The 24,307-nt window shown below is 36.8% G+C and overlaps 1 protein-coding gene and 2 pseudogenes across 3 annotated transcripts; 2 read left to right on the top strand and 1 right to left on the bottom strand.

Moving 5' to 3' along the window:
- The first annotated feature begins 3,027 nt into the window (after positions 1-3,027).
- Positions 3,028-11,973, top strand: LOC147521667 (inorganic pyrophosphatase TTM2-like; annotated as a pseudogene). The gene is made up of 11 exons (XR_015205563.1): positions 3,028-3,194; positions 3,350-3,464; positions 4,188-4,383; positions 4,494-4,607; positions 4,695-4,870; positions 5,452-5,646; positions 6,331-6,438; positions 6,508-6,657; positions 10,891-11,011; positions 11,108-11,365; positions 11,543-11,973. The product of XR_015205563.1 is annotated as an inorganic pyrophosphatase TTM2-like (transcript).
- Positions 11,974-15,054: 3,081 nt separating this feature from the next.
- Positions 15,055-16,839, top strand: LOC147521666 (F-box/FBD/LRR-repeat protein At1g13570 pseudogene; annotated as a pseudogene). Its single transcript, XR_015198772.1, has 3 exons — positions 15,055-16,296; positions 16,377-16,535; positions 16,636-16,839. The product of XR_015198772.1 is annotated as an F-box/FBD/LRR-repeat protein At1g13570 pseudogene (transcript).
- Positions 16,840-17,392: 553 nt separating this feature from the next.
- On the bottom strand, positions 17,393-21,003 carry LOC147521665 (protein CLAVATA3 INSENSITIVE RECEPTOR KINASE 5-like). Its single transcript, XM_086579751.1, has 11 exons — positions 20,667-21,003; positions 20,446-20,578; positions 20,233-20,304; positions 20,004-20,147; positions 19,790-19,861; positions 19,595-19,654; positions 19,395-19,490; positions 19,142-19,293; positions 18,711-19,052; positions 18,246-18,625; positions 17,393-18,003 (listed from the first exon to the last, which is right to left on the bottom strand). The coding sequence occupies exons 1-11, from the start codon at positions 20,767-20,769 to the stop codon at positions 17,680-17,682; spliced, it is 1,878 nt and encodes a 625-aa protein (XP_086435877.1). The 5' UTR covers positions 20,770-21,003; the 3' UTR covers positions 17,393-17,679.
- Positions 21,004-24,307: the final 3,304 nt, after the last annotated feature.

Genomic DNA, 24,307 nt, shown 5'->3' with positions numbered 1-24,307 from the left:
GAACTCTGGAAACTCGAATGACATGGATGATGTTCAACCACTTTCAATGGATACAACAGAAATATTTAGTACGGAAGAGGTACATAGTAGGCATTGTTTTCACTTGTTTTTATTTTCTAAATGAAATTATATTAGTTTATTGATTGTTGCTTTCTTTCATATCTTTAGGTATTTCATACACGTAATGACGTAATTGGTTGGGCAACTTCTCGGGGAAAACAATGTAATGTGGTTGTGGTAATTGGGAAGTCGCAGAATGCTAATCTGAACCGAAAATTACCAAGGCTGGATTTAGATTACGAGAGTTAGTGTATCGTTCACAAAAAGCAGATAAAGCTAATAAGAGAAATACGGGAACCAAGAAACATGGATGTCCATTTAAGTTAAGATGTATTTTCCAACGCGACATTATCGATAGTTGGAAAATTGTCGTTCTTAATGGTGTTCACAACCATCCATTGGCGAAGACCCTTGAAGGACATGCATTTGCTACTCGACTGACTGTTCCATAATTCGAGTTCTTGTCAGAGATGACTCAAAATGGAGTTAAGCCTAAAGAAGTTTTGAAGTCCATCAGACATAGGTTTTTGATAACCTATCTAGCATATATCAAGTCTACAATGCCAGGCACAAGGTGAGGACATTGGATATGAACGATCGCTCGCAAATGCAGATTATGAGTTGTTAGCAAAAAACCATTATTTCGAGGAGGTGAAAGAGGATGTGATAACGGGATTGTTATAGGCCCATCCCGACGGTGTTAAAATGGCTCGGACTTTTCCAAAAGTTTTCATCATAGATGCAACCTACAAAACCAATAAGTGTCGGTGGCCTTTTTATGCGGTTTGTGAGGGTGACTTCAACACGAAGTCTTTCCGCGATCATCAAGTGTTGCTCCAACCGAACAAATGATAGACTATAGGGGTGTAAAAGCGGCCCTCCCCTCCCCCCCCCGACCCGACCCGCCCCGTAGACAAAAAGCCCCAAATTTAAGCCCTCAAGATGCAATTTGAGGCGGGGGGCCCGACCCTCATGTTTTGAGGGAGGGTAAGGGCCTAGATATGGAAACATGATGGCGGCCCTCGGCCCGACCCTCTAAAGCCCTCACAAAGCCCATTATTAAGGCCTACCGTTGATATTTAGATTTTCTAAACAAAATTACGATAATACCCTTAGGGTTTTAAGTTTTACTTATTATTACATAGGGTAGAAATGTAAATTTCAAGTATAGTAGTTGATATAATGAAGTCTTGTAATGAAGGTTCTCTCTTTGTAATGAATATATTGTTAGAATATGTGAATATATTCTATAGGATACCGTATATTATATGGATATATCTACATCCCATAGAATATATTCATATATTCTATTGTATATGTTAATGAAGTTTGATAAGTTTTCAAAGAATTTTTGTAATGAATATGTTAATCGGTTAATGAAATTTGATAAAACCAAATATGTTAATGAAGTCTAAACAAGTTGTATTCAAGAGTTTTGAATAATTGACAAGTTATGCAGCCCGGTAGACCCGGCCCTCGGTAGCCGACCATAGTTTTCTAAAAGGGTCGGTGAAGGCGAGGGTCGATAATTCAAGTGTTGGCCCTCACAGGCCCGACCACTCATAAAGAAATTTTGTCGGGCCGTACCGCCCATTTTACACCCCTATTAGACTATGAGTGGGCTTTCGCGTCGGTTTAACGACTTCTTTGGGTGAAGAAAGGTCATCCGTGATCGTGTCCGACGGGACTTGGCCTTGATGAGTGCGGCGATATTGTGTTTCCCCGGCGCCAAGCATCTCTCTAGATGGCATATCTCTACATGTCGTCTTTCGGAAATGCAATGATTTTTCCCACCACAGAACTTGTAGATAAAGGCGGTTCGTGGAACAACAGTAGTGAAATCGAGGATGAGGATATCTTTAAGCGTAGAATTGCTGCTTTGGAAAAACAATATAGGGTTGAGTACTCCAATTTTGTTAGTTATCGTGAGAGACTTAGTTGCCTTACAAGGATCGATTCAGATGTTGTTAGACGATCAACACAATCATTTTGGAGTCTGACGACCAATAGAAGTCGAAGGGTCTCATGCTTTCGAGGTGAAGCGTGTTCTAGGAAACACAAACGTACATGATTTTCTAAGTATGTTTTACTTGATCCACCCGATTTTAGAGATCCAAATTGCCCGAGATTAGAGGTACTTTTGAGAAGAGTCGATTGTAACCCGGCCACCACCACAATTCCTTTATTTAGTGAACTTCGAAACTTGGTCTCAAGAAAATGTTTGGACTTGCTTTATGAAGAACTAGATACCCATGTAAAGCCGTCTTTGCTAAGGACCGAGTTCATTTGTGGGTGTTATTTAGCGCCCGGTCATGGATTGCCATGTGCTCATGAAATCATTGAACTTCAAAAGCAAGAACGTTCCATATCTTTGAATGCTATCGATCCGCTTTTGAAAACTCGCCTCTGTTTTTCCAAGTATGTCGGTGGGTGTTGGTCCCGACATAGACCTTCGATGGATATGTTTATGAAAAGGTATGAAATGGCTTCAAGAAGAAGCGAGAGGGTTATGGTTAGGAAACTTATGGAGATTGCTCACGAAAAGTACATGGCTAGAACCACCTCATGAGGAGGCGAAACCAAAGGTTAGGCTTAAGGGTAGCCGCAAGAGAAAGCTTCCAAGAGGATGAGAACTCTTCAAATCAAGATTCATCTGGTTTTGAACATTCCCAACGTGAGCATGAAGAGTGGGTCGTCGCAATAATCGAATGTGCGCCAAATTCCAAGCCTTCATAAAACACCCACACCATCGAATACGCTACTCCAAACCCACCACAGAGAAGTCTTCTCCAGAAACCACCTTTGCACAAAAAACCACACCACGAATAACTTCTTCTAAAAAATCACCTTTACCACCTAAAACAACCACACCAAAGAGAAAAGACTCTAGTCGCTGCTGAGATTGTCCCAATCCAAGACCCATTGTCCTTTGAGAAGGGTTTCTTTATTGTAATCCGTGCATGCCAATTACTAGCCCAAAACCGATGGGATACTATTGGTAGGAATAGCAGGCCCCTCTGGAGCTGGGAAGTCTGTGTTTACGGAGAAGGTGCTTAATTTCATGCCCAGCATTGCTTTCTTATCAATGGACAACTATAACGATTCCAGTCGTATAATTGACGGAAACTTTGATGGTACTCTTTACATCTTATCTGTCTTTTCTTCCTTTTCGCGATGTCTGGGTTTCTTGAGTTGTTTATGTTGAGTAGAAATTTGCTTTTACTTAGTTTTTATAAACATTACTTGTGAAGCTTCCTATATTCTGGTACATGTGTTTATTTGGAAACAGATCCTCGCGTGACGGACTATGATACATTGCTCAATAATATTCATGGCCTCAAAGAGGGAAAATCAGTGCAGGTGCCAATTTATGACTTCAAGTCGAGCAGTCGAACAGGATACAGGTGAGAAATCTTTATAATTTCTACATCATAGAGTGAGTGATTTCAGTAGGAAACACGGGATTTATAAATGTCTTCAGATTCATGGGAACACACCGATCTATCCTTGAATGATTCTAGGTACCTTCCCATACCCTCGGGGAGAGTATCACCTTTAGGAGGAACTTCCTTGGCGGCATACCACTCTGTGCCAAGCTGGCTTAATTCTTTCACGTGGTACCCACATAAGAACCCTTCATGGAGATTGAAGATCCTTTTGAAAGGGATTAAGCACTAACGAGAGATAAATTGTCTTAAGAACCCTACGTTTTGGATGAATCCGCCTGATGTGTACTAAAGTCATGTCTCGTCCTCCACATCCGGAAACATATCCTAGGGGTTTCACATTACAACATTGAAGATACTTAATTTTGGTTCTTTAAGAAGGGGAGGAACTAAAACCAGTCCCTAATGTTTTCTATTGTATTCTGTTGTTTCCATTTGTCATAGTTTTGTTTTTTCATCATATTTTTGAGTTCCAATAGTTCAGAAATCTTAGCTGTACATGCTTTCTAATGATAGGATTGTATTGTTAGTGTTACTGCCTCATGCTCTGCTCTTTGTTTTCTTACAAGTGGGTTGATAAAGTATCTCTCAATATATGATTCCCTTTCTGCATTCTAGTTCAAACAAAATTTATTCTATTTCTAATTCAGCACTTCTTACATAACTCAATCATCCCATCAGGACAGTTGAAGTCCCAAGCTCCCGGTTGTGATCATTGAAGGTATCTCACGCTTTGAGTGAGAGATTGCGACCATTACTAGATCTCCGTGTATCTGTCACAGGTGGTGTTCACTTTGATCTCGTAAAAAGGGTTTTACGGGATATACAGCGTGCTGGCCAAGAACCTGAAGAAATTATTCATCAGATTTCTGAAACGGTTCTTTCACTTTTCCCATGTTAGATTTTGCTCTTTAAAAATAGTTTGAATGGCTTGTATAGGTTTATTAAAGCATCTCTAGCTTCTATAAGACACTTTTTTCTGTGCAGGTTTATCCAATGTATAAGGCTTTTATTGAGCCAGATCTACGAACTGCACATATTAAAATCATCAACAAGTTCAATCCATTCACGGGATTTCAGAATCCCACTTACATTTTAAAGGTTGACCTTGGTTTCTTTTTATCTTATCTGTATTTACGAGCGACTTTTTTTATTATTTACATCTTCACTGGGTCTCTCCTTTTGCAGTCTCCAAGGACGTTGACAATGGATCAAATAAGAGCTGTTTTATCAAAAGAACATAAAGAAACTATGGAGGAGACTTATGATATATATCTACTACCGCCAGGTGAAGATCCTGAAGCTTACCAATCATATTTCTGGATCTTGGAACAGGGATGGAAAAATACAATCTTATGTTTGAGGTTTGTCGTTTAGTAACTTTGGCAAATTTCAGTACTGATATCATAGTCAAGTTCTTGTGAGAAAGACCCGCGACCAATGAATGGCGGCAGGACATGGTCTTGAGCCAGGGTGACTAAAAAGGGGACAGTATGTACATGGCAGCATGGGTTGGATCATTATACCTACTCATCAGTGCATCATTTAGAATAAGATAGGTTGTGAGATCTAAGTGGGCAAAACCTCTTGTACGAAGCACCTAGGGTAGAAATTTACCGTCTGCATAGTTAGTAGTTGATGCTTAAGAAAGAATGGTCCGATACTATTATTTGTTGTAAATATGGTCTATCTAGTTCTTTTGGTGGAAATGATATTAATCAATTTTTGGTGGAAAGACTGGAAACTACTAAATGTTAGTTCTATTAATTATTTCTCGTTGTTTTGACTTTCCTAAATGTAGTGTTTTCGAAATTAATCATATTCTTTTTAAATTAGGTGTCTTCTGTATGTCTGGGAGTATTCTATTTGTTTTCACTTGTCTGTTTGATTATTATTTGTCAATAGCTTTTATTAGTCCTCATCTCGGGTTTTTTTTCTCCTACAGGAATGGGTTACAGACAGTCCCTTCATAATATCACCAAGAATCACCTTTGAAGTCAGTGTCGCCTTCTTGGTGGCTTGATGGCTTTAGGTTACACCATTGCTGCTATACTGAAACGAAGCAGCCATGTCTTTTCTGAAGAAGAAAAGTCTCTGTAAAATTGATTGGTTAGAACAGCTAAATCGTCACTATGTTCAGGTATCAATATCATTCATGAAGTAATTTAGATTTTTGAGTCTATACCCTTGAAGAAATGTGTGATACAGAAAGGATATGTATGAGTTGATTCTCATACAGCCAAATATGTGGTGTTTTGTGGCGCTAAGTGGAATTGTATTTTTCAAGAAGACAATACAAATTCATGTCAAACAGAAGTGAATTTGTTAAGAAAGGAGCACTTGTTTTGAATACTAAAATGAACAAACAGTTCAACTGTCATTTAAACATGTTAAATTAGTTGCTATTAGGAGCAAGAACAAACAGACCTCAATTTGAAAGTGTGTTTGGGTCATAATGCTTTGGGAAGAAACAAATAATGAAGATCGCATGCATAAAGAGGGGTGAGATAGATCATTTAAGGTTTTAAGTCAGGTAGTCTGCACAAACTAGGGAAGCATTTTTTTGAAAAATGGAAAATGAAATGGAAGCCAAACAGGAATAAGTTCATTACTAACTTGAAAAGGATGTGATATGTTGCCTTATTTATATCAATGTTTGCATGCAAAGGGATCCTCCTTTTTATTCTTCTCTATCAATTGGCTCCAGCTAGAAATAGTTACTTTTATTAAAAGTACTTTGGTAGAATTACTTTTATTAGTCATATTTATTTTAAATCTGCCAAGTGAAGCCCTAACAATAAGTTGTATTTTGATATTGGTAAAGGTGCAAGGTAGAGATCGTTTATATATAAATTCGGTGGAACAATTGGGTTTGGAAGGGTCATATGTTCCTCGCACTTACACATTGAACAAATTCAGCTGGAAAAGCTTCGTAGATGAAGTCATGGTATGACATAAATCTGAATATAGTTGAGTTTTAGTAATGTGCCATGTTTCCAAGTATTACTGATCTATAATTTTCATAGGCTTTTACCAGATGATTTGAAGACAAAGCTCAGCATAGATGAGGATCTGGTTTCATCAAGCCCAAGGGAAGCACTATCTCGAGAGCTTCAGCAGATAAAGTTGCAGTGAGAAATAAGCTTAAGAGGTAATATCTTGTGTGCCCTTTTGTCTTTTTTTTTTGCTATAGAATTTTTGTCTGCTAAATTTCTGTAAGAAATGTGCGTTCCAAGTTTGGATGATTGGATCCTACCAAGGAAAGGGGTACTGATCCCAACTATTTTGGTAAGATCAGGTGTTGTAAATATAAATTTAAGCATATTTGTGAATCCTTGTATGACATTTAAATGTCCTAGAAAAGACATCTTAGAAATTGATAATTATAGGAAAATGATGCATGGGCATGGAATTAATAGTATTTGGTTTAGTTAGTTTCTATTTTTATTTGTTATGTTAGTAGTAGTTTCCTATTAGGATTATAATTAGAATTAGAAGTAGGATTTTATTATATGAAGGCATCTAGGCTTTCATTGTGAGGTCGGTTGTTTTTGGATTGTTTAATTAAGAGATTGAATTAAGAAAATTCGTTTCTCCTTTAAAACCCTACTTTTTGGGTGTTTATCAATTTTATTCATTGGTGTTATTGATTCAAGTTGCTTCATATAAGTAATACATCAAATTGGTACTAGATTTTTAGGTTTTTTCCTGGTTTGCTCGTCATGGACACTCAACGAAGAGGACGTGGACAACCACCAGCAGTAAATACACGACTACACCGTGTAGAAGAACTACAAGGTAGCAAGATGGAATTGCAAGAGATTAAGGAGATGTTGTCGAAATTCGTACCAAATTATCGACGCACCGCAACTGTTGAAGAGCAACTCGTGCGAAGGGAAGAAGACAATGCCCCTAGTGATCACAGTTTGCATAGTTCCAGTTCCCATAGTTATCAAAGTCGTACGATTCTCGACTTGAATCGTACGACTCGAGTCGAGTCGTAATTCAAAAGATCAGAATCGTACCAACAAATCGTTAGTGATAGGAATCGGTCAAAAATCGGGATTCGAATCGCAAAATCGTAGGAATCGGAAATAATAACGATTCCTTCGATTCCAAAAAACAGGAACAGGTACAGATCAAGAGAAAAAAAAAAAAAAAAAAAAAAGAGAAGATAGAAAGAAATCAGAAAACTTACCAGGTACGTTTTTCTTCACCTTCTTCTTCTTCTTCTAATTCTTCTTCTTCTTCTTCTATTCTCATTTCCTTTTTTTTTTTTTTTTTTTTGGAGGTCTGGTCTCCTCAATTTTTTTTTTCTTGAGAACGAAGGGTTATTAGAGTTATGGACCTGGGGTTAGGTTGTTCAGGTCCATGGTTAGAGTTATGGACCTGCGTTATTAGAGTTTTGGAGTTATGGACCTGGGTTAGGTCCAATCCAACTTAATAAGACTTGGGTCAGGTCCATATAACTTAAGCCCATATTCTATTTCGAAAATTAGACAAATTTCACCCATTTTCAAATCTAAATTTCAGTAATTTTTCATAAATTTCGACCATAGAATAGAGATTTGGGGATTTTTCTTAGGATTTCTACTTTCTTATACTCCAAACTCCAAGTGATTAGTAGTTTTCTTATGGTATATTCATATATGTAAAAAATTTACAACCCCTATATATATTATGGCTTGAATCTTCACGATTTAATTTCGATCGATTCTGATTCGGTAAAATGGAAAACGATTCCGTTTCGATTCGAGTTGACAACATTGCGATTCGATGTCGGAAGTACCGCGACCTCCAAAGACCTCACGCCAGTAGCCACGCCTTCTAGACCACATTCACCAACAAACTCTCGCAATACAAAGAAGCGTATTGCACAATGGGTGGCTGTCGCAGACCCCCACAATCGCAGTTTATCAAACTCACTGTGTCCAGTTCATACATTGCGAACTCCAGACCCTAGTGATTTTGGAGAAGACAAAAGAACTCTCCACTGCCGAGTTCAGAATTTGGTTCCTCCAAATCAAGTTGGCAACCCACCATCAGAGAAATCAAAGAGGTCGACAAGGAAATTAGCATGATTACCACATAGTTCGAGTTTTGGCTCCCCTGGCAGATCGTCTTCAACAAGAAGTTCGTCGGGGAAGAAGACCTCTTCCTTCTATATTTGATCGTGAAATTGACACCCCACATTGGGCTTCTACTGACCAAGCCCAATATGCTACTAGCACCGGACCGGGTCATAATCGTGTTGCACCAAATTTCCAACCGTGGGCTTATGCAGCCCAAGGCCAAGAACAATATGTTTTCAGGCCCAATCCTAATGGTCACGCCCACCAGAATTTCAGATGCCACCAGGGTGTTCCCATAGCCCATGCCCTACGAGTTTCACCACTTAATTCTCCACGACGAAATCGACGACAACCACGACGCATTGCTCCTAATTTTAATCCACCTGATCCATCAGACTACTCCTCTAGTCCATCACCACCTCGTCGCAATGGAAGACATCGGAGATATCCAAGGCATCCAAATTTTCAGCACATTGCAAGTAACGTTGATATTATAATTGATTTTTGCGTATTCTTGAGAAAAATCAAATGGGTGATGTTAAATTGGATGTGCCTAAATTTGATGGAAAATTACAGCATGATGTTTTTGTTGATTTGGTTAAATAAGATTGAAAAGGTTTTTATTATAAAAATTTGGAGGATCCTAAGTGTGTTAAATTAGTTCATAACTAAATTAACGGGCTATGCACTTGTTTGGTGGGATGAGTTGCGATTGATTAGGTGCAAAATTAGGTTCTGAGAAAAAATTACCACTCGGATAAGATCGCTTGAGAGCTGAAAAGAGAATTTATACCTCATGATTATGTGAGAGATTTATTTATGCACCTCCAAAATTTAAAACAAAAACTTAAGAGTGTGACCGAGTATACCGAGGTATTTCTTTTATTGGCCATCAGGACTGATTTATTTGAGACTATGGAACAGAAGGTAGGAAGATATTTGAATGGTTTGAACCAATCAATACAGAAAGATTTGGCATTTAAAGATATTTTTGATATGTCTGATGCTATCAAATATGCTCTTAAGGCTGAAGAACTGCATAAAACATCTCTTATCTACTGCTATACCACCTCCAGATATTGTTTCCAAAAGGGCTTATGATGCTACACGTTTTGAGTGCGGCAAAGTTGGACATAAGAAAAGTGATTGTCCACAGTTAAAGAAAGTGGTGTTAGTCCATGATGATCATAGTGTGACTCAGCCTGTTATTGTTACACCTCCTGATTCTGGTGTTCTTGCTTTGATGATCCGTCGATCCTTGGTTACATCTTCTACTGAAAAACCTTCTTGGTGTCGTTTTGCCATTTTTGAAACTCATTGTATTGTAGGAGGCAAACTTTGTAATGTCATTATTGATAGTGGTTCTAGTGATAATCTTATCTCGCAAAAAATGGTTGATAAGCTCTAATTGAAGACTGAACCGCTTCCAGAACCATACAAAATACAAGGCTTAAGCAAGGGTAGTGAAATTGAGGTTACTCGTCGATGCTTGGTTTCTTTCTCCATTGACTCCATGTACAAAGATGCAATTTGGTGCACTGTGATTCCTATGACTAACTGTTTGCCATCTATTATTGGGGCCATGGCAATATGACCGAGACACAACTTATGCTTATGATGGCGTTGCCAGTACCTATTCTTTCATTTTTCAGGGCCAACAGATTGTATTGACTCCACTTCCTCCTATATCCTACTGTTCAAGGACTGCCACAAAGTTTTGTCTTTTCTTCTTCTTAAACTCGAGGACTTTAAGCCGGAGAGTTTGATGCATGGGCATGGAATTAATAGTATTTGGTTTTGTTAGTTTCTATTTTTATTTGTTATGTTAGTAGTAGTTTCCTATTAAGACTATAATTAGAATTAAAAGTAGGATTTTATTATATGAAGGCATCTAGGCCTTCGTTGTGAGGCCGGTTGTTTTTGGATTGTTTAATTAAGAGATTGAATTAAGAAAATTTGTTTTCCCTTTGAAACCCTAGTTTTTGGGTGTTTATCAATTTTATTCATTGGTGTTATTGATTTAAAGTTGCTTCCACCTTTGTAATACGTCAGAAAATAATGGTTGGAGAGATGTATTGGTGTCTTCTTAGTATGATTTATGATTTTTAAAAATTTAACTTCCAAAATTCTTCTTTCCAGCAAAAAAAAAAAATCTTATGAGGTGTGTATTTTATTAATGCTCCCTTAGTATTATAAAATTTTCAACCTTTTATAATCACATTTTCTTTTCTAAACCATCTACAATTAAAATAATTGTTCCGTAATGACCGGCTCTCTTATGTTTGAGTTGGTTGTGGTGTTTCTTGGTGCAGCGGTTTGTCACACTCTTATGCAGCACAGGGTGACAAGACTTTATCCAAGCTGACTGCACTTGCTGTCAATGATAGAAGATTCGAGAGAAACATAGAATCAGCTGCTGTTCTTGCAAACCAGGTGAGTATTGTTGGTCTCTCTTGAAACTGATTTGTTTGTGTTGAAGGCTTTGCTAGAATTACTCTTTTGCTTATCATCTTACTTGATCTATTATAGGGAGTCATTACTCAACTTTCTGAACAAATTTCAACTTTGAATGAGCGAATGGATGAGTTTACATCTTGGATCGAAGAACTGAATTCCAAGTTTGTGAGAAAAACACCCACTAGCCATCAAAATTTGGCTCCATAAGCTGAAGCGTGCAATGGATCTGCGCCCACATCCCTATTCATTGCAGGTTTGGGCAATGGTTCCCTTCTACCCAGTTCCTCCTCTTCGTCTCAGTTGGCAAAGGAATCTCCATTAATTGAAGAGGTACATTGAAGTATTCCTATTTTTTTTTCCCTTGTTGTTGACTTGTTAAGTAATTTAAAGTCCGTAAAGGTGATATCATTCCATTCGTTTAAATTGGTTCTGTGAGCTTAGACACTGATATGTACTGTGTGGTGCCCAAAATTAATGACTGGTTCTGTGTTTTGCTGCCATAAACAGATCATGGTCCTTGCACGAGGACAACGTCAACTTATGCACCAGTTAGATAATCTCAGCAATTTTGTTCACCAGAGCTGGGGTGAAATAAACCAGGAAGTAAGAACAGACAGGAGAAGCAGAATAGCTGATTTTGAATTCATTGGAATTCCTTTTATTCTAACATTAGCATTTGGTGGGGTGGGAATGTTACTATATAAGGGTTTATCATCCCGTAGTTGAGCTCTCTTGCAATAGCAGTTGAATATCTCTTCGCTTGTAATGAAGAATGTATTCAATTGCATTTTTGTAGTTTTTGTATTTCATTTTAGATATTTTTTTCCCAAGTCAAATTCTGCTTGGGAACTATATCGATTGTTTGTGATTTTGGAAGGCAAATCACATCTCTTGCAACCCTGTAAATTCATCCATTAAAGAAAGCAAGTTACAGACCATCTTTTCTTGATGACTGGCATTATTCTAGTGCTCTGGGCAACATCCTACCATTCGAATTCCTATTTCTTTTTTTTGGCTTTGCTAACAATATAAACTACTAGCCACTAGGTACTCGCACAAACTACTAGGATTCAGCTGATTGTCATGAATTTGTGGAGCAGAATTGAGAATTCCAATCCAACAAAAATATTGCTGAATGTATGTAGTGACTTAGCCAAATTTTGCTGGTCAAATGGGCCTGCCATACTCCATATGCATTTCCCGGTTTGAAATTATCCGAAATATCGTATTTTGGTACTACGAGAATTCCAAATCGCAGACACGTACCTAGGGGTGGAACTTGGGTCGGGTTAGTTCAAGTCCGATGGACTAAAACCCAATTTTTATTGGTCCTTGACTAACTAACATGTTAGATCCGTGGTCTGGGTTTGGTTTTGTAAAATCAAAACCCGACTCAGTTTTGGGTTGGGCTAAAATTAGAATATTAAAAAACCGAAAAACCCAAGCCCGTGTACATATATGTACGTATATCTTTCAATCATTCTATTTTTATAAAAAATAAGATTGAGAATCTCTATTTTAGAGAGAATAATGTAATCAACAAAATTAGTTTCCTTTTCAAACAATCAAATCTCTTTGATTTCAATTTTAGAGTGTGTTTGTTAACTGGCAAATGGGAGTGGCTAATTGCATTTTCCCACTAGAATTACCATTTGCCAGTGTTTGGGTGTAGTTAAGGGCATTGACAAATACTATTTGGAATTAGCCGGCAAATCAAATTATCCCACTAGAAGTGGGAAAATAGAAAACACCTCCCCCCAAAGTTGAATTAGTCACCCGTTATTTTCCCACTAGGATAGAAAAATAGAAACACCTCTCCCTCTCAATCTCTCTTCTCTCTCTCTCATTGGTGCCTCTCTCCCTCGATCAACTCGCTATCTTCTCTTCGTATTCTCTCTCTCTGAGTCTCATTTCTCATCTCTCATCTCTTATCTCTTATCTCTCTTTTCTCTTTCTCTTTCAAACTATGGGTCTCTCTTTCTCTCAATCTTTCTTTCTCTCTCAAACTCTCGTCTCTCTTTTCTTGTTCTTTGTGGTGGTTTATTTAGTGTGTGTGTGTGTGTTTCTTTGAAATGTGTGTGTGTGTTGTTGTGCGTGTGTAGTTTGTTTTAGCTAGCACTTCTTTGTAATTAGGGTCATGCTTGGTTAAGATGCAAGTTTGGAAAACAGATCAATTTTGTGTGTGTGTAGTGTGGAGCTTTGTGTGATAAAAGAGTAAAAGTTTTACATTTAAAGGATTCTAGATACTTTTCATGTTCATAGCATATAAAATCAGTAGTTTTGTCTTAAAATTTGTAAAGCATGTATGTTTACTCTAATAATGTGTTTGAGATTGAATCCGAGCGACAAAGATCTTCAGAAGTTTTCTTTTCCTGGACTTGAGCAACAGCCAGATCTTCGCATATTTCTCGTTTCTGATCATACAACTATTTTAACTCTACCCCTACGATGGATAACACGTGAAGACCTTACGATGGATAGCACGTGATATTGCTAATGTAAATATGTATGAGGGTTTTAATGGAGTTCTGAAGAACAGAAGATCATAGCTAGCAACGATGTTTGGGATGGATCAAACAATATCACGGAATCCGAGTATGGGAAAGTACAAAAATAGAATTTTTCCAAGGCACAATGACATTTTATATGTGTTTGGATAATAATAGTTGTTATGGTTCATTACACTTTCACTTTATTTTATGGTTATTTGAGAAGACATCTTGTGGATACTATTAAAAAGTTGAGTTGTATTGTCTTTAATTTTATATTTTGTTTCTTTGTTATATTTCATTGAGTTTGAAAATAAATAAAAAAATCTCACAAAAGTTGAAATATCATTTGCCATTGGACAAAACCATGTAAACAAACACTAACAAAAAAATCCCGACAAATTTTATATTTTCCCACTATAAATTTTTTGCAAACAAACATCGGCAAACTTGGAAATTTTCCCACTAGAATTTGCATTGCAAATCTATAATGGAAAACACCCAAAATCTTATATTTTCCCACTAGAAGTTTGCGGTTAACAAACACACCTTAGGGGTTGTTTGTTTTTTGAGTTCGATTCGTTTAGCCTCTTAAACTTAAGTTTTAAGCATTCAGGGTTCAAAACTTGTTTGTTTTTTTTGAAGTAGTTTAAGCATTCAAGGTATTACTTTTAGCATTAGGTGTTACTTTTAGCATTACATTGACACCAAAATTTCTTACGAATCTTTGAATTCTAATACTTGAAACAAGAAAGTCCCTTCTTGCCTTTTCTTAAGAACCCATCTACTTTCCTACCTTGATTTTTATGGCTTCAAAATAAGTTCTTCAAAATTTGATGTTGGCGTCACGGGTTTTTTCATTTTTTTGGGTGAATGATATCCACTTTGTTAAAAATAGAATTACATATATATATATTCTGAAAATAAACAAAATATGAAAATAAACCGTTAAAATATATTTGTGAAAGCATATTTTAAATAAATTTATTTATCATTTATTTTTTTCGATAATCCATCTCTTCTCCTCAAATATAATATATATTTTGTTTAACAAGAAATCAAGTTAGTGTTTAAAATAGATAGCATGAGTAAAATTGTCCGAATGATTTATATTCACCTTGAAAGGGGGTTATTCTAACAGAAAACAAACATGTTTTTTAGAATTCAGCAATCAGCATTTAGCATTCAGAGGATGAGCCATTCAGCATTCATAGGCTCAGAAAAACAAACGACCCCTTAGTGTTTTTTATCTCATAATTCCAAAAAAAAACCGGAGAAGTTTAACTAACCCAACCCAATCTGAATTTGTCAGATAGGACTTGGGCTGAAAATTTAAAGACCGGACTTGGTCCGAACTCGGGTTGAAACATATGAAACTAGAATTGGGCTCGGGTTATGCTTCAACCCGCCCGAGTTTCACCTGACGTACTTACATCTGTTTCCTCATTTCTCATTTAAACCAGAAAGAACGGTGACACAAGAACGAGACTGAACCTGAAATCTTCCCATTCTCTTAACTTTGGGTATGTCTCATTCCTCATTTTCTTCATTTAACTAATGATTAATAATAGGTAAATGATTTATTGTATTTCATTTTCCTTTTCCTTTTCAACAGTGTCCAATATCATCTTATCTACATTTTGTCTTTTATCAAATGGGTTTCTCATAATTTATGTGAAAATGAATACTGTGATGTTTTCCCCAAGTGAGTGTTTTGAATTGGTAAAGAAAAGTTACAATCTTTTGATGGTTTTAGTAATCATTGTGAAATTCAGATGGGTACTGTATAATGCATATGTCAAGAAATAGAAATAAATGGTTTTTCAGATTTTTTTTATGTTAGTAATCACCTTGAAAATGTGAAATATGATTGGTTTTTGTGACTTGGGTATTGTTTGGTTTCAGAAAGAAAGTCATTTCTATGTGAGTTGTTGTTGGCATTGTCGAAATGGAGACGGGTAGTGATAGGGCTCCGGATATAATAAGTAATCTTCCTTTGAATGTCATAGAAGGTATTCTTATGTGTTTGCCGTTAAGGGATGCTGTGAGAACAAGCATTTTATCAAGAAAATGGAGGTATAGGTGGACTACTATTCCTCAACTTGTGTTTGATGATACATGCGTCCCGGTTACTTCAAGTAGTCTTGCAGTCACTAAAACTAAATTCGTGAGCTTTGTTGATCGAGCTCTTTTACTTCATAGAGGTCCCATTCAGAAATTTAAACTTTCCATTTCATACTTGCAAAGTTGTCCAGACATAGATCAATGGATTCTTTTTCTATCATGGAGAAATGTAAAGGAAATTAGCCTTGAATTAGAGGAGAAAGAGTGGTATAAGGTCCCTTCTTGTCTATTTTCATGTCAATATTTGACTCACTTGGAGCTATTTCGGTGTGAAGTGCATCCACCTCCTACTTTCAAAGGCTTTAGTAACTTGAAGAGTCTCAGTTTCCAACAATCCTACTTTGAAAATGGTGTGGTTGAGAGTATTTTGTCCAGCTGCCCGATTCTAGAGAGCTTCACGTTAACGTATTTCGACACTTTGAGTATGAATATATGTGCTCCAAATCTCAAATACTTGCGTCTTGAAGGTGAATTCAAAGATATTTGTCTGGAAAATACCCCACTTCTAGAAACTATATGCATTGCTTTATACATGACTGAGGAAATTGCAGACCACCTCGAGGCTACTACTTAACTTGTAATTTGATTAAAGCTCTTGGTAATGTACCTGCTCTGGAAAGGCTTGTTGCAGAGAGTTACTTTGTAAAGGTATCATATTCTAATAATATTGCATATTTGGTTCTTTACCTTGAAGATGCTTATGTCATCCTTCCTTTTTCTCCGTACAGTATTTGAGCGTAAAAAGTGTACCAAGCAAACTTGCTCTCAAGTATGAACATTTGAAGAAGCTTGAATTATATCAAGTAGGTTTTGAAGATGTAAATGAGATTTCTGTTGCAATCTGCTTGCTTGTATGCTCCCCTAATTTGGAAGAGCTCCTATTCTCGGTATGAAATTGGTTGTTAGTTTGTCTTTTGAATTTAGGAGTATGCACAGTTCATATTATCACTAATGTAAACCATATTTGGATCTTCTTGGCTTGTCTAGGCTTCCTCAGACAATGAAGCTTGCATAGGACCTGATATGGATTACTGGGATAAACAACACCCCATAGATTGTTCCTTTAAGCGACTGCAAATTGTGAATATGACAGATATGTCAGGCGTGCCAGATGAAATGGAATTCACTAAGTTTCTGCTTGCTAAGTCACCAGTCCTGAAGACGATGAGTATAAAGTCAAGCACGATCTAACAGTTGAGGGAGCATGGGATATGTTGATAGAGCTATTGGGATTTCAAGAGCTTCTCCATATTTAATCATTTACATACAAGATAACACAATGACCTGATAGAATTCTTATTTCTGAACTCTTTTGTTCTTCTGTTAAACTCGGTTTGTTATTGTTTTATGGGTTAACTAGTACTACCACCCCCACCCCATTGATTTTTCCAGATTCCTGTCTTCTATTTGTAAACAAGTTACGTTTCAAAGTAAGATTGTTAAGAACCCACAAATTAACCAATGCAATAGTCAGTCACTTCTGCTTCTAGCCAAACTATATGACCTCTACTAAAGCGTTTCTCTGTGCCAAACTTTCCTCCCTCTGTCAGACATCTTGGTTCCTTAATATGAAGTTTTCCTCGTGCAGTATTTTCGTGTAGATGGTTTGAAAGAAATGACATAATTTTTTTTTTCAGATTGGGTTTTCCTTCCTGCGATATTTTTCAATTTTGTGAAGTTGAGGTTATCTAGTTTTCCTGTTCATACAGTTTTCTATTGAACTCCTTTATATTGGTCATGTTGGTTAAATCAACCCAAATCCATCTCAAAATCGTTTCTTGAAAATTACATACGAGAGCATTCTTTACTCGCTGAAGAAAGAGTACAATATGGACCACTCTCGCTAGGTCCTCCTGTACATTGATATGACATCGCCATGGACCACCAATTTGGAGCTTGATAATTCTTACTTGGCACAAAGTCTCCAAACTTATATGTTGGAAGTTTGGGTGTCTTAGGAACATCTTCATTCATGGATTTACTTTTTACTGATTTCAAATTTTCAACTCCTTTTGTTTTTGTGGAAGTATGTCATCTTGGACCAGAGAGTTCCATTGCTTGGACTAATAATGAAGAGTCGTCTGTGAGATCTGAGAATCGCTCTGACGAGGAGAATTCATGAGCAGCTGTGCTCTTGGTTGGTTCATCTCTCTTAGAAGCTTCCCACCTTTCAACTAGGCCATCTCCTTCAAGCATCCTAACAACTTCGGACATCTTTGGTCGTCTTCCTGGAAGATATTGGGTGCACAACAGTGCCACTTGAACCATTTCCTCAAGCTCAATCTTGTCATAATTGTTTTTGAGATCCTTATCAACGAGTGTATCAAGGTTTTTATCTTGTTGAATTCTCTTCACCTGTGACAGGGACTTACATCAGATAAAGAATTAAGCTGAGCAACTTTTTTCCAGTCGAATCAGTTTATGAGAATGACTTTACTCGTGATTAGCTAGTGAGTCATCACATTATGATGCACAAGTCATGGACAGCGTTTGAGTTTCTCATGACGTGACCAAGATCTTCTCAAGAACTTAGTTGTACAGACTATTTATGCATAATACTCTTCAGACGAAGTCTAGTATATAAAAAGTTGTCTTACCCAATCAAGCATGGCTCCTTTCTGGTTTGCTGCCTTTCCGAATTCTATGGCTTTCTGGCCTGTGATCAATTCAAGGAGAAGGATCCCGAATCCAAAAACATCAGTCTTCTCTGATGACTGGCCAGTAGAGAGATACTCAGGTGCTATATGCCCCACCGTGCCCCACACTGCTGTCGTCACGTGTGAGTCCTGATGATCCAGGAGCCTTGCTAAACCAAAGTCTCCTACAACAGCTTCACAGTAGTCATCAAGCAATATATTGGCTGCCTTGACGTCCCTGTGAATAATCTTTGGGTCGCATTGCTCATGGAGGTACAACAATCCCCTCCCAGCTCCCAAGGCGATTCTCTTCCTAGTACTCCATTCCAATGCTGGCTCTCCTGAGAGAGAAAAAAATAATGATATATGGTTATCTTCAGCGTACCCATAATAATTGATGAACAAGATGGGGATAAGGATTATTACCCTTAAGACGGGAAGCAACACTTCCATTGGACATGAAAGGGTAAACCAGAAGTCTCTCGGCATCTGTAGTACAAAACCCCCAAAGCCTGAGGAGGTTGCGGTGCACTGCAAGGCTGATCATCTCAACTTCAGTCTGAAATTGTTTCTCCCCTCCAATGGCATTGCAATCATTGAGCCTCTTCACCGCCACAACAGTACCATCTTGGAGATAACCCTTATACACGTTCCCAAAACCTCCCTTCCCAATCATGTTCTTGCCGCTAAAGTTGTCTGTTGCAATCTGGAGCTCCCTGAAGTGGAACTTCCTCAAGTTGCCAAGACATACCTCCTCCTGATGATGGTCTGGAAATCCAATGTGAAAGCATACATTATGATTTGGTTTTATGATCCTAATTGTCATGCTTATGTAAAGTATAGGCCAAATTACTCACTACTGACGTCAAAGAATATCTGCTTCATTCTTTTGTGCTTCCACCAAAGAAGGATCCCAAACCCAAGAATGAGTAGACAGGTACACCCAAGTACTGAGCCTAAGACGAGGGCCAACTTGTGACTTTTTTTTCTCTTCCTGAAGATTGACCGCATTAACAATTATAAGTAGAGATCATTTGCTTTATGTATCAAGTGTTATTCAATTTAGTTTTCAATGCAATAAAACTCAAAATTTATTAAGTTGTTGTACCTTGTGAGTTATTCGTGGTGGAAGGGTTTGGCATTGGGACAGTTCCATAGCAACCCTCCTCCGTCCCTGTTGCGCAGATAAGAGGGTTTCCTATGATGCTGAATTATGTACAAAGAGAAGAATATGAAAATCAGCTATCTCGCTACAGGACTACTCAATGAATTGTCAGGCAGAGGGAGAGAATTTTTTATGAGAAACTAACCTGAAAGTCTTTGCAGGAAACTTCGGTACAGGACCACTCAAATTATTGTATGACAAGTCCCTGGGGTGTGAATTCCGACATCAATCTTGTTTGGAGATACATCGCGAATTGGAAGAAATCTTGATGGAGTAATGAATAAGAAAATAGGCATGCAGGAGTTTACAGAAAATGAGAATGTAGGAAACAGGAGCTTACAGCAATGTAATCTGGGACATATTAGCCAAAGACAGAGGGAATGGTCCAGAGAGACTGTTATTGTTAAGCCGCCTGATCAAAATACCGAAGGAACACATTATCAAGTTTAAAGCAAGAATATAATTCAGAATATTGTGTATATTTAACTCTTTGGGTTATGATGAACAATATGGAAAAAATCTGTGTGTGCAAATTAACTAAGAACAGTACTCACAGGTATTGGAGGCTTTTGAGGTTGCCTAGAGTACTAGGAACTATACCAGTAAATTTGTTATCAGAAAGATCAAGAGTTTGAAGCTTTGAGAGATTTCCAATCTCTAGTGGAATTGCTCCTGATATGTTATTGTTCTGCAAGAGTCTGGAGAATCTCCAAATCAATAAACCAATGAATAATCTTGTTTTGTGGAAAAAAAAACAAAGTAGATTTTCCTATGGCTTCTTACACAATTTGGAGACATGTTAAGCTGCCTATACTTGGAGAAAGAGTTCCAGATAAGCTCTGGCTTGGTGACCCTCTGCAAAAACACCATAAGCAAAACCATTTCAGTTTTAGTTTTCGTAAGTAACAGATATATTGAAAAGCAAACCATCTGTCACTCTTAATTAAGTATTATAACGCAGAAATTCAGAATCTCTCTTTTAAAGTTCTAACTTACAGGCCAATTACTAGACTCTCAGAAGAACAAGTGATCATAGTCCAGCTACATGGATCAACAGAATCTCCATCCCAATTGTCAAGAACACCATGAGGATCTTTTAAGGAAGCTTTCACACCCATTAAAGCTTGCACTGGAAAAAAATGCAAGACTTCATTTTCCATCTATCTTCAGCACAAGAAAAAAAAATCACGTTGCAACAAAGAGAATTCTCAAAGTACCTTCGAAGTTGACACCTTTGGGAGAAAGCAAACCTTCTATAGAAGTCCAAAACCAAAAGAATACCAATGAACAGATAACATCTTTAACTCTCATTGCTTCCATGGTTACAGACAGTTTCAGTTCAAAAACCAGATATACCCAGGTGTCAAAAATATTTTCTATTGATATGGGGGACTACAAGGAGTGATTTGTATAGACTCAGTTCACCAACTTGTCAAGTGGAAAAGAATTTCAGTATGTATAACTCCTCATGCTTAACATGAAATGTCAGACCAAAATCAGAGGTTTGGTAGCAAAAGGTAGAACTAACATGTCCGCCATTTGTTTAACTGGCTCAAGAAAACAATATATACTGTCTGTACAAACTTATACAAATGTAAAGGATATCGAATTTATTAATTCACAAGACAACAAAGGAACCTTAGTGGCCCAATCATTTTTTAAAAATAAAGTTTTAGTGTCAAATTTCTTTTGCGAGTCACTTCTTTCTTTTGTTTATAAGCAGAGTGAGATAGTGATCAACAAAAACAAAGATTTGAAAAATCAAAAAGTAAAATTCTTCTTTAGTGGGTATGTATCAGTTGGCATTTGGTAGGCAATTAGTCGAATATAAGTCAACCATTTGTAGATATATTGCTGTTCTGAGAAGAATTTATTGGATCTTTTAGAAGAGAATTGGCAGGCAGGATGAGAATATAATGGAACTGCTTTGCTTTGCATTGTTGTGAGAATCTAGAACATAATGGAATTCCCTGAAAACCCCAAGTTCCATTTATTAAAGTAGTTTATTGAGCATGAGTGCCTCCATTATCTCTCCTGAGTCCTGACCACAGAGGCACAGACATTGTCCGGACAGTCACAGGTTGCAGCCAAAAACAAATATTAATAAAAATATCTTGAGCCACTGCAAGATAATCATTTATCATTTAAGTTTGTTTTTATCAAAACCCTTAAGTCTCTGATATAGTACGTAATGGTCTAGAGTATTTTGAAGTTTGAACTTTCTTATAAGTTAGAAGGACCAAAGCCAAGACCTTCAAAACACACTCCTTGCTCAAAGTTAGTTGGTGCTCAAAGTTAGTTGGTAGATGCCGGTTTTACATAGATGATAGATTGAGCCATATGGGACCAGATTTGTGTATGTAGAGTGTAAGGGACATCCCATTTGGCACGTAATGTGAAAATAGTCCACACACAATGAATCCGCCACCTCGAGTTGAATCTAAGAATACAAGCACTCGCTCACTCGTCAAGATCGGTCCAACATCAATGACTCGACACTTGACTTCATTTCGTGACGTCATTGCCTGCCATTCTCATCATTCTTCATTAAGCGTCGTCCAGTCTTTTATTCAACATACAACACTCAAGTCATTACCATCATCAAGTCCTTAACCACACTCTCATCATCATCATTACATCTTTAACCATACTCTTTCTATGACAGCTCAAACAACATAATACCTAAAGCTATCACACACGTGCAACTTGTGAGAACGTGTCGCTCATCCAAGTAGCACACCTGTCCATATCACCACATCTGTCTCACCAACTACTTACTCATAACCCCTAAAAAAGTCACCCCCAGAACTACGTTGATTTGATTTCAGCCAATGTTCATTATTCCGAACGGAATATCGAAATTCTACTCAATATTTTGGTTTTTCAAAAAACCGGAAAAAAACAGTATAGAGTCGAAATATTGATAATTCCAAAATTAGTTGAAATTCCAAATATAACATTGGTCGAAATATTATGAATTTCAGTTTTTGGATTTGTCGAAATTCCGATAATTTCAAAATCTCGAACTATGATTCCAGCACACTTGATTTCAGTTTCACCCCAAAGTACTAGATACCTAGACATTTTCTTACTCATAAAGGGCAACCATTCTCATCAACCAAAACCATACTCTTTCTTTATCTAAATTAGAACTAAGTCATAAACACTTGGCGTAATATTCTGTTAATCCTCTAGCATAAAAATAAACGTTTACCTTGAGTAATTGAATCATATTATATATATATATACACAACTTTTAAAAAGGACCTTAAATAAATATCAATCTAAAACCTTTTCTGAAACTTCTCTGAAAAATGATTTAAACCCTAATCTTTTGTGCATATGATCTGTAACTATAAAAGAACATCTCTACAAAAATTCAATTAGTTTGACAATTTTAACACCTGGTAAAAGATGAATGCAAAAATTAGACATTTACGGACCTTTATATATATATTCAAAAGTGGAAAACAATTTTATCTAAGTTAGAGGATATCAAACGAGTTGAATTTTCGTAAAATGTTAACTTTATGGTTAGTAGATCATATCTTAAAAGATTATGATTTAAATCATTTTGTAAAAGTGAAGTTGTGGGTGTTTTAGATTTGATACTTATTTAAAGGTCCTTTTAGAGCCGAAATGTATATATATATATCTAACCCTTTAAAATGAAAACGAAACAAAGAATTAAAGAAATTTTTTTTCGAGGGCTTCAACACTGAATTCATCACTCCATTAATTTTTTTCCAATTTTGCCCCTTTCCAAACACGAATATTATAGTTCATGCCATTTTTTTTGTTTATTTTTTTATTTTGTCTTTTGCAGGGGTAAAATAGTAGTTTCATGTCCAGAAATTAATGAAAAATAAAATAAAGTCAGAAATTGTTAATGTGGCGGAGACACGTAAAAAGAGGCTAGTATATATATATATATTATGGCTATTATTGATATGTAGCATGAGGATGATCGTACGCAATATCTCCTCATATTTGTTGCTGTGTTATTGATTAAGCATGGGTTTGGTTTGTTAATCTTTATTCCAGAGCCACCATTATACAGACACTTGCATGGCCTGCACAGTCAGCACTCAGCAGACAGTCCTTCAAATAAACAAATTAAAGCAAAAGTAAGACTATGCAAAAGCTGCCAAAGGTTCCCCTGGCTCTTTCTCAATTATGAAGAGAATCACCATGCACTAGTTCTATGACTACAAGGAGTACAAGCATTCTCATAAAACAATGACCAGAATGAACTTATCTTGATACGGGATTTTTCATCCACCAGAAACCTGTCTTTTCACTCTCAGTCAAATAAAAGCTTTGTGAAACTGAAAGTCAGAAAGCAAAGCAATTGAGTAATGTACCATAGGATGCTGCTTTTTATAGTGCTGAAGTCTTTATACATGTTCTGATATGTTTGGTAACTTGATCTATGATATTTCAAATTTCACATGTTGAAAAATACTTTGTGATCTTGAAACTGAAAAATGTCATTTTCCAACGTAAGATTTATGCTCGTTATTTTTTGAGGAGGTTTGAAAAGTCTATACTTGTTTTTTTTCGGTAATTTGGAAATTTTATTATTATACAGTGCCGATAAGTACAGGTAGCAGTTACATCTCTAAAAAGTGAACCATTTATACAATCTGGTGGTGTAGAGAACCATACGGAAAGTTCCCTCATATCACACAAATTTTGAAACATCCTTTGACATGACATAATAAAAACTCCCAAAGGAGAATCAGTTTGCATGAATCTCCAGAAGATATATATATATATATAGTATAGCACACGAACGATTATCTGTTAATTGAGTGCCTAGGAGAAGAAATGAGTCGAGGTAAGTGGGATGAAAATC

Source organism: Coptis chinensis, chromosome 1 (genome assembly GCF_015680905.1).
Source record: "Coptis chinensis isolate HL-2020 chromosome 1, ASM1568090v1, whole genome shotgun sequence".
Classification (NCBI taxonomy): Eukaryota; Viridiplantae; Streptophyta; class Magnoliopsida; order Ranunculales; family Ranunculaceae; genus Coptis; species Coptis chinensis.
This window is presented reverse-complemented; position numbering and strand designations above follow the sequence as displayed.

What these genes read in the sequence shown, in the direction of transcription:
- LOC147521665 (XM_086579751.1), bottom strand. Translation starts at nt 20,769, where the DNA reads ATGGAAGCAATGAGAGTTAAAGATGTTATCTGTTCATTGGTATTCTTT. An exon ending in CAAAGGTGTCAACTTCGAAG is followed by an intron (nt 20,579 to 20,666) that starts GTACTTTGAGAA and finishes ATTTTTTTCCAG; the next exon opens with TGCAAGCTTTAATGGGTGTG. An exon ending in CTCAAAAGCCTCCAATACCT is followed by an intron (nt 19,862 to 20,003) that starts GTGAGTACTGTT and finishes TATTTTGATCAG; the next exon opens with GCGGCTTAACAATAACAGTC.